Source organism: Nansenia antarctica, assembly GCF_963989245.1.
Source record: "Nansenia antarctica genome assembly, chromosome: 19".
NCBI lineage: Eukaryota > Metazoa > Chordata > Actinopteri > Argentiniformes > Microstomatidae > Nansenia > Nansenia antarctica.
The window spans coordinates 16,028,116-16,038,377 of record NC_137692.1 but is presented as its reverse complement, the minus strand read 5'-3'; the positions used below and the strand labels follow the sequence as shown (position 1 = coordinate 16,038,377).

Here is a 10,262-nt window from a genome sequence, read left to right as displayed (position 1 = left end):
TTACCGTTATATATACAGTATGTGACACGTTCTAGTGATTTAGTCCGCATGTTGAGAATTGTGAAACCTCGCAAACGAGCCAAACAAGTCTTGTGAAAAAAAATTGCATATGACCAAAATGTAAGTGTTGAAGAGTTTGAGTTTGAGTGTATGAAGCTTGATGTGATTGTAAAACTACATCCTGACATCATGTTATGATGCATCGTCTTTGAGTGTGTTCAGTGTGATCTCCCTGAGACTAGTTTACACAGGGTCACTGAGCTATAACCCCAAAACCAAAACACTGGGTAGAGGGGCTCAGTGAATGTGGAGTGGAATGTGTGCAGGAGGGTCAGTGTGTCAGAGGAGACGCTGTAGAAGGACAGAGTGCCGGCCGGCCAGTCCAGATACACTCCTACTCTGCGGGAGCCAAAGGGGTGGACACGTATGTCAGTTCTCTTTCTATTGTGCCTGGCAGAGTAACTGTCTTTAGAGAATTCCAGATTCCAGGACTTGTCATTGAATCCCAACCTACAGTCATCACTGTTCCCTCTTCTGCTGATTCCTTTATATGTCACTCCTATAACAGCCCATCTCCCTCCCCACTCTACCTCCCAGTAACAGCGCCCAGTCAGACCCTCTCTACAGAGCACCTGTAGCTGGTAGTCAAATCTCTCTGGGTGTTCAGGATACGGCTGCTCCTCTCTCCTCTGTGTCACCTTTCTGTTCTCCTCAGACAGAGAGAGGCGTCTGTGTGCTGTGTTTGGGTCCAGTGTGAGCTCACAGGCATCTGATTGAGAGGGCAAAAAATAATTGTGAAATCAATACAGTTGAATGAATAACAATGTTCACAATGTGATCTTGTTATTGTAACATTCTTTTTTTCTGAAAATATTACTTGTTAATTAAAAATAATTCACATTTACTAATATTTTACTTAGGAATACAAAACTGGTGCTCTGTTTTAACTCAGCGATGGTGACTTACATTTGATCAGCCCAGGTTTGAGCCTGCACTCTTCACCATGGTCCACACTATATCAACCACAGAAGAACATACAGTGGTTTAATGACACACTCACAATCATCTGGGAAACAGATACTGTGCATTAATCCCATTGATACGTCCAGCTGCAGCCTTTACCTGAGTGTCTGTAGTTTACAGAGTGGATCATTCTGTACAGCAGAGAGCAGCGCCAGTCCTGAGTCTCCTGGGTGATTGTAGCTGAGGTCCAGCTCTGTCAGGTGGGAGGGGTTAGACCTCAGAGCTGAAGCCAGAGAAGCACAGCCTTCCTCTGGGACTCCACAGCCTGACAACCTGGGGAAATAGTTTCACTCCATCTGATATCAAGAATATGATCATTCCTCTCTAATGTACATGTACAGATTAAAATCTTCTTAATTTAGCAGTTGAAAGGCTGGACACATTGTATTTAAGTAAAGAACATTCAAACAAGTGCAAGATAATGGCCCTAGATACTCATGCTTCTACACCCCAAAAGACCTCACCTCAGTGTCTGTAGTTTACAGTGTGGACTCCCCAGTCCAGCAGAGAGCAGCTTCACCCCCTCGTCACATAGATCATTATTACTGAGGTCCAGCTCTCTCAGGGGGCAGGACTCTGAGCTGAGAGCTGAGGCCAACGCTTCACAGCATCCCTCTGTGAGGTGACATCCATTCAGCCTGAATGAGGAATACAAATAAATACTGGCGGCAAAAAAAATCCCTGAGGTGCATTATGATAATAATTTATGATTCAAGCCAATCACAGGCAGGTTTGTAGTCACTGTATTTCTCAGTCTGTTATATTTGATTGCTATTGGGTTAGTGCAGTATTGTGTAGCCCCATCAGCTGATGTAAGGCCAGATTGGTCAGGAATTGAGGATAGCAAAGTTATTCAGAGAGTGACCCCCTCCCCCCTCCCACGACCCCACCACACACACACACACACACACACACACACACACACACACACACACACACACACACACACACACACACACACTGTGTCTGACAACAAGAATGGTATTAGACCTCACCTCAGTGTCTGTAGTTTACAGTGTGGACTCCTCAGTCCAGCAGACAGCAGCTTCACCCCCCCGTCACGTAGATCATTATTACTGAGGTCCAGCTCTCTCAGGGGGCAGGACTCTGAGCTGAGAGCTGAGGCCAACGCTTCACAGCATCCCTCTGTGAGGTGACATCCATTCAGCCTGAATGAGGAATACAAATAAATACATGTAGCCAAACGATCATTGTGGTGCAAGAATTCATGAATGAAAGTTATAGTTGCTCTCAACACGGGAGCAAGCAACCATGGATACATTTGTAGTGACTGGATTTCTACATTTGGTATGATGTATTTGCTAGCTACTGGGTTAGTGAAGTATTGTGTAGCACCATGAGCTGATCTGAGGCCAGGGGGGTCAGGATTTGAGGAGGGAAAACATATTCAGAGAGGTTACAGACAGAGCAGCCCCCCCCCCCCACCACAAACAGACACACACACAACATAGTAACTGATTGGAAGATAATGTACATTGTCTCTCTCAATCATTGAGCCTTTCTGTGCAAATATATTTAATTACAAAGAATGATAATGTAACAGACACTTAGGAATGATGTCTGTCAACAACAATAGTCTAGTGACCTCACCTCAGTGTCTGTAGTTTACAGTGTGGACTCCCCAGTCCAGCAGACAGCAGCTTCACCCCCCCGTCACGTAGATCATTATTACTGAGGTCCAGCTCTCTCAGGTAGGAGGAGTCTGAGCTGAGAGCTGAGGCCAACGCTTCACAGCATCTCTCTGTGAGGTCACATCCATTCAGCCTGAATGAGGATTACATACTTTTGACTCAGAGAAAATGTATACCGGTATACATTATTTCCAATTGCTTGTCGCTGCACCTAATTAGCATATAATGGTGTGGCAGTAGCTTAGAGGTTAGAGAGGCCGGCTAGCAATTGGAAGGTCACTGGTTTGATCCCCGCCTCAGGAGGGAGCTGCATGTGCCCTTGAGCAAGGCACTTAACTCCTAATTGCTCCAGGGGCGCCAACTATGGCTGACCCTCTGCCTAGAGCAAAAAATACCTAATTCCAACAATTGACTGAGAAGTTGATTGCATGACAAATACAACTATGATATGACCCTTACAGCTGCACCAACTGTAAAGTCGCTGGCAAGCAAACTGACTCATTACACTTTAGCTAAAATAAAGTTGACAAACGTATTATCTGAACTGTGGACACAGCCAGCCAGCTAGCTATGTTGTTTACTTGATGTCAGACAAAAAGTCTTCATTTGAGCTGCTGGAGTGAATACCTGGGGTACCGCGAGTGGAATGCGATTACATTAAAAACAGGATAAACGTAGGTGAACGTGAAAACTTAGGATAAACGTAAGTAACTAACTGGCTCTTTCTGGCTCATTATTGGGAGTTGAGACACAAAGCGACTGAAAATGCTAGAACAAGTCACATGTCTGTGTGTCAATAAAATATAAAAGATAAGTATGCAATTGATTAATTCATTACAATTAATTCAGTCATTACTTTTGACCATGTGGTCAATAACTAAATTTCTTCCATTTAATCCGTAAATCACAAACAGTGTGATTATGAAGTATCAATGAGGGTCAGATCAAAGGATGTGTTTTTTGATCAAGCACTCATTAGTAATATGTTTTAGATAATGTCTTTCACACCAAGTATTGTTTGTTGGGGTTTGTTATTGTTGCATTTTTTGTTGTTGTGTTTTTCACCAAGTACCGACTAATTACTATTCTACAATACATTTTCATAACTCTGAAACTGAACTCAACCTATTTTAAGTTTAATTTGAGTAATTTAGTCCATCTACTTACAGCGCCGTCTTAGAGGCTGTGACCACTGGCAGCAGCCTCAGAAGACCCTCCTCTGATCTGGAGTATTTCTTCAGGTCAAACACATGCAGCTTCTCTTCTGAAGTCAGCAACACAAAGACCAGAGCTGACCACTGTGCAGGTGAGAGTTGGGCTTCTGAGAGACTTCCTGAGCTCAGGCAGCTTTGGATCTCCTCCACTAGAGAATGGTCATTCAGCTCATTCAGACAGTGGAACAGATTGATGCACCTCTCTGGAGAGGGATTCTCCCTGATCTTCTCCTTGATGTACTTGACTGTCTCCTCATTGGTCTGTGAGCTGCTTCCTGCCTGTGTCAGAAGGCCTCGAAAGAGATTCTGATTGGACTCCAGTGAGAAGCCCAGAAGGAAGCGCAGGAACAGGTCCAGGTGTCCGTTCTTACTCTGTAAGGCCATATCCACTGCACTCTTGTGTAAGTGAACCAGAGGTTTGCGTCTGAGTGATGACCATAGCTTCCTGGATGAGGATTTCTGTTTGACCAGTGGATTCTTGTTGCTGTTGATGAATGTGACGAACACATATAAAGCAGCAAGACACTCCTGGATGCTCAGATGCACAAAGCTGAAAATCGGTCCCCAATTGGTCTTCCCCTCCACTTTAAAGATCTTAGTGCATAAACCTGAGTACACTGAGGCGTCTTTAACATCAATGCCACTCTCTCTCAGGTCTTTCTCATAGAAGATCAGATGTCCCTTCTGCAGCTGACGGAATGCCAACTCTCCAAGCTGGAGAATGATTTTTCCTGTGTTTTTCTTCGCTTCTTTCAAGTTGAAACACTCACTCTTTCCAGTGGATTTCTTTGCTTCTTTTTCCATTTTGTCAATCTGAGATTTCAGGAAGTTTATGTACATCTCAGTCAGAGTCTTGGGCAGCTCTCCTCTCTCTGCTCCACCCAACAGTCTCTCTAGAACACTGGCTGAGATCCAACAGAACATTGGATTGTGGCACATGATGTGGAGGCTCCTTGATGACTTCACATGTTTGATGATTTTTTTGGCCAGGTTCTCATCACTGATTCTTTTCCTGAAGTAGTCCTCCTTCTGTTTATCATCAAACCCTCGTATCTCTGTCCATTGGTGGATGTATTCTCGGGGTATCTGATCGACTGCTCCAGGTCGGGAGGTCATCCAGATGAGAGCAGAGGGGAGGAGCTCTCCTGCGATGAGGTTTGTGATCAGGACATCCAAAGAGGCCGGCTCTGTCACGTCATTCAGCCGTCTATTGTTCTTGAAGTCCAGAGGTAGTCGACTCTCGTCCAGGCCATCAAAGATGAAGACAATTTTAGATTCCATTCCCAGAGTCTTGATTGGTTCCATTACAGGGAAGGATCGATGAAGCATTTCCATCAGACTACACTCTTCTTCTTTTTCATAAGGATTCATTTCACGAAAAGGAAGCGGAAACAAGAAAACAATGTCCTGGTTCTCATTTTCTTCTGCCCAGTCCAGAACATTCTTCTGCACACAGACACTCTTTCCCACACCAGCGATGCCTAGCGTAAGTAATTTTCTCTTACATTCCTGTTTGAAAATGTCACTGGTCTTGATGGTGTCTCCTGTGACTGGAGATTTGTCTTCTATATGTATGACCTCGTGTTTAACACTGACCCCTCCCCAGGCCTCCTTGATCATGTGCAGGTCAGTGTAGATCTCGTCCAAAGGGACACATTTCCCTTCTTCTAACGTCCCATCATATATATTGGCATACTTGATCCTAAAAAAGGCTTTAAGATCGTTTTGGACTGCAATGAAAAAAAAAATGATACACAGAATTTGTTATTCTTTGTCATTATCTCTGTGTGTATTGTCATTATATTCATGATTACTGTTTTATAATCAAATGCATCATTACCATTGTTACCTATCAGACCAAACCATCATGTCAGATGGTTTGAACAATGGGTACAGTTTGTGTGTGTGTGTGTGTGTGTGTGTGTGTGTGTGTGTTTTGAATTCAAGCGCTATAGTGTAGCTAGAGCATACCCCACTCTGACAACACAAAGGTGGAACTGACCTTTATGACCTTTCAGTTTGTCTCCTTCTGACAGTTGCTCTGTACCTGGAAAAAAACAACAATCCAGTTATCTGTTATTCTTCTGATGAGTGTCAATGTCATCATTATCAACATCTCATTGTAGTTCTACTGATGACTGTGTTCATGTTGCAGGTGGGACATTAGGACCTGGGAATGTCAGGAACCCTGCTCAGGTATATTTGGGAGAGCGTATAGAAAGGTTCAGGTGGAGTGAACACAGTGAACTGTATTGTTCTCCTCTCCACTCTGTCGGTAAGTGTTTGGTCTTGTTAATAGAATAGAACAAGGCATTGTAGGGAAGTGCAGGAGCCCTGGGCTATTGGATTCATGTTTTAATGTAGATGTGCTCATTGTCAGGGCCGGTCCTAGGCATTTAGGTGCCCTAGGCGAGAGTATGATTTGATGCCCCCCCCAAAAAAAAATATGTTTAGGGGCGCCACCACCACCACATTAAGCCACCAGTACTGCCTCATCACCACCCACACATTCAACAGTAAAAATATGGACAACAATGGTTTCAAGACAAAAATAGACAGTAGGCTGAGACATATTTTCATAGAGACATGAAAGTCATAGAGACAAAATTATTGAAATGTAAAAAAACTAGGCGATCGCCTATGCCTAGGACCGGCCCTGCTCGTTGTGTAGGGAGGCAGAGACAAACTGAACCGCTCTGAGGTCTTGTACCATATAATTTTTATTCTGAACCTGCCAATGTATTACTAAAACTGCCTTTGATTGTAGATTTGTGCAGAAAGCTGTATCGTAAGTATACTGTCACTTTTTGGTGAATTAGCTTAATGTCGCACTTAATGAAATTACATCCAACCTTTAAATGAAGTACATTTATACTGAGAAAAGAAAACGTCATCAAGAAATAACTATTTCTAACAAAACCACTCGTACCACAATTATTGTCACCCCTAGTTGATCAGAGTGTTTAGGAACTTTGAAGCAGTAATGCTATGACTGCAATGCCATGACTTCCTGTTTCACTGGTATAAATATGAGGTGACACATATTCCCTTATTGATACATCAATATTATATGACTACTTGCACACTACCTGACTACTTGAAAATTACCTGAACACTTGACTACTTGTACTGTATCATATTGCATTTCATCTTACTTTGCACTATTGATTACACTGTAGTACCACTCGTTCCACTGTAGTACGATTACCATCACTAATAACTTTACTTACTTTTACTTTATCATTACTTTACTATTACTTACTTTTTACTTGACACTATTATTGTAATTATTATTGTAATTATTATTGTAATTATTATTGTAATTATTATTGTAATTATTGTAATTATTGTAATTGTATCTTGCTGCAATGCCAAAGTTGAAGAACCTCATCCAAATATGTTTACACTTGTGTACTTGTACATTGGATGTAATCAAATCAATTCTCACTCAGATTTTTGTCTCATTAAAAGAATAACAGTTCAAACAAAAAACAACAATATTTGTGACCCTCATAATGCCTCATAATGCCTATTGTTATTGTTGTTGTTATTGTTGTTGTTGATATTATTATTATTATTATTATTATTATTATTAAGTCTCTCTATTATCATGTAGTCTCTTCAGTCACAGCATTGCTCTTGGAAGTGTTAGAGACAGTGTTAGAAAGCCAGAGAATTAAGCTGGCTAATTAGCTTAGGTAATAACCTTGCTAGGTATTAATGTTAGCTAAAGCTAGCTATCTACTGTATTTGTACTTTTTGCATGGCAAATAAAACTTGAAACTGAACAAATGTATAAAGCTGGACATTGACGACTGAAAACGAGTGGGGGAGTGGTTGGGGGCGGTGGTAACTACTGCTATTGTTACCGCCCATTACCTGGTTGTGCAGAAGTGTGAACAGCTCCAGATATCTGAGAGACCTTTTCTCTGCTTAGTGATTTCAGGTGATTTCGGGTGTACCTCATTCACAGACGCAAATGTATCTTCAAACATTTACAGATTTCAATGCCTGGCACATAACTTGAATGCTTACATTATGTACTTCATAATCTGTAAAAAACTGAAAAAATGACCGTGGCCTCCTTGTCTCCCAAAACACCAGCTGCTGTCACAAATATGTGTGTGTGTGTGTGTGTGTGTGTGTGTGTGTGTGTGTGTGTGTGTGTGTGTGTGTGTGTGTGTGTGTGTGTGTGTGTGTGTGTTACAGATAACAGTAGTAGCAGTAATGGTAGCAGAAGGTTCTCTTCTACAGTTCAGACATACTTGTCTTCTGCCCAGTGGTCCTGGTCTGTGCATCACTGTCCACATCTGTGCAGAAAGCCCCACCTGGAGAAGAGGAGGTCGATTCTGAGACTTTGAGGTCTCCAACATGAGACCCACAGGCCATGTTTGGCTCATCATGTGACTTGATATGATGGTTAATATGCTATTATCAAAAGCTGTTTGATTATTTCAATAAAATATATAATTCAGGGAGAGGGGAGAGTAGAGTGAGTGAGTGAGAGTGTGAGAGAGAGAGAGAGAGAGAGAGAGAGAGAGAGAGAGAGAGAGAGAGAGAGAGAGAGAGAGAGAGAGAGAGAGAGAGAGAGAGAGAGAGAGAGACTCTTACCCAATTCTTGGACCAAATAAGGTTCTTTCTCTTGGAGGATCCTGTAGAAGGCTGATTTGACTTTGTCTCCTGCGAGTAAGGCCTCGTACAGCACCCTCATCTGTTCCTGTCTGATCTGAGCAGCAAGGATGATGGAGTACATCTCAGGATGGAGCATACCACTCTGGCGCAGGGCATCTGCTATGGGCTTCACCATGGTAACCCTCTGAATGAGAACAGCCCTGTGTTTGTTGACAAACTCAGCCTCTGGAATTAAATAATGAATACCTGTTTTATACAATTAGAAACTAGTCTGTTTATTTAAATCAGTTATGTAATGCTGGTGATAAATTGATACATTGAGATTCTGCATAGTTCACCATATGTAGTGACATGGATGGTCACTGCAAGGACCTTCTCTGCCTCCCTGGAGTGACACACAGCCAGTCTGCCAAGACAGTAGGAGGGGCTTATAAACAGGACATGGTATTAGTCATATATCATTGCATATGTTGTGTGGAGGGGGAATCGTGTCACATACCCACATATATATATCTGTACATAGCCTTTATTTATGTAAACCAGCTCCTTCCCTTCTTGTGAATTTTTTTTTTTAAAGTGTTTTTTGTTTCCCTTTCCTAACACCAGGGGAGCCACCCCTCCTAAATTTCGTTGTTTGGTACCTGTACTGTAGCAATGACAATAAAGTCCATTCATTCATTCATTCATTCATTCATTCATTCATATATAATGATAACTATGTTTTCTGCAAAAGCACCCAGACACTCAAGGTTGGACAACCTCTTAGATTAAACATGCTACATACAACCAAAATGGATAATGTTGGTCTAGACCAGTAACCACTGGGTCACTGGGTGCTCAAACCTCTCCTCGGGGACCACCAGCCGTTCCACATATTTGGTGGTCCCCGAGGAGAGGTTTGAGAAACACTGGTCTAGACAGCAGTCTTGTTTTCTCAGAGTCTTGTTGACAGTGCCCCCTACGTCCTCACCCTGGTACTACAACACATAACATTTCCTCAAGGAGCTTTTCAGGGAACGGTCTCGCTCACCTTCGGTCAGCAGGGGCTTCTCCACTGTTGGGACTGGGAACATCCCTCTCTTCTCTCTCTTCTCCTCTGTTGGGACTGGGAACATCCCTCTCTTCTCTCTCTTCTCCTCTGTTGGGACTGGGAACATCCCTCTCTTCTCTCTCTTCTCCTCTGTTGGGACTGGGAACATCCCTCTCTTTTCTCCACCTCTCTTCTCCTCTGTTGGGACTGGGAACATCCCTCTCTTCTCTCCACCTCTCTTCTCCTCTGTTGGGACTGGGAACATCCCTCTCTTCTCTCTCTTCTCCTCTGTTGGGACTGGGAACATCCCTCTCTTCTCTCCACCTCTCTTCTCCCTCCTCCTCTCTCTTCTGTCTGAAGTCTTTGCCCTCCATGGTTCAGAGCCTTGGTCTATGAAACCAGTGAGTGAGATTATAAAACCAGAATATGTTTTAATTCTGTCCAAAACTCATGTCCAGATGTGAAGCAAACAGCTAAAACACAATTGCCAAAGAATATTGATATATTAGAAGAATATAAAAATATATTTTAAAAATATGTATTGAGCCTTATAAATCTATGAATTCTGTCAGTTAGCACATGAAACCATATCAATTTAAACACATTTAAACACGTGTGTGTGTGTGTGTGTGTGTGTGTGTGTGTGTGTGTGTGTGTCAACTGAGAGTCTCTCAGGACATCACAAAGCACTCTCTGTTCTCGACGCAGTTA

At 42.6% G+C, this 10,262-nt stretch overlaps 1 protein-coding gene across 1 annotated transcript; it reads right to left on the bottom strand.

The window, feature by feature from the left end:
• Positions 1-218: 218 nt before the first annotated feature.
• Positions 219-8,696, bottom strand: LOC308173931 (protein NLRC3-like; the record flags this gene model as incomplete). The annotated part of the gene is made up of 8 exons (XM_080548984.1): positions 219-769; positions 967-1,013; positions 1,123-1,296; positions 1,488-1,661; positions 2,019-2,192; positions 3,843-5,619; positions 8,155-8,217; positions 8,501-8,696. 8 exons carry the CDS (start codon positions 8,694-8,696, stop codon positions 219-221), a joined length of 3,156 nt encoding a protein of 1,051 aa, XP_080405110.1.
• Positions 8,697-10,262: the final 1,566 nt, after the last annotated feature.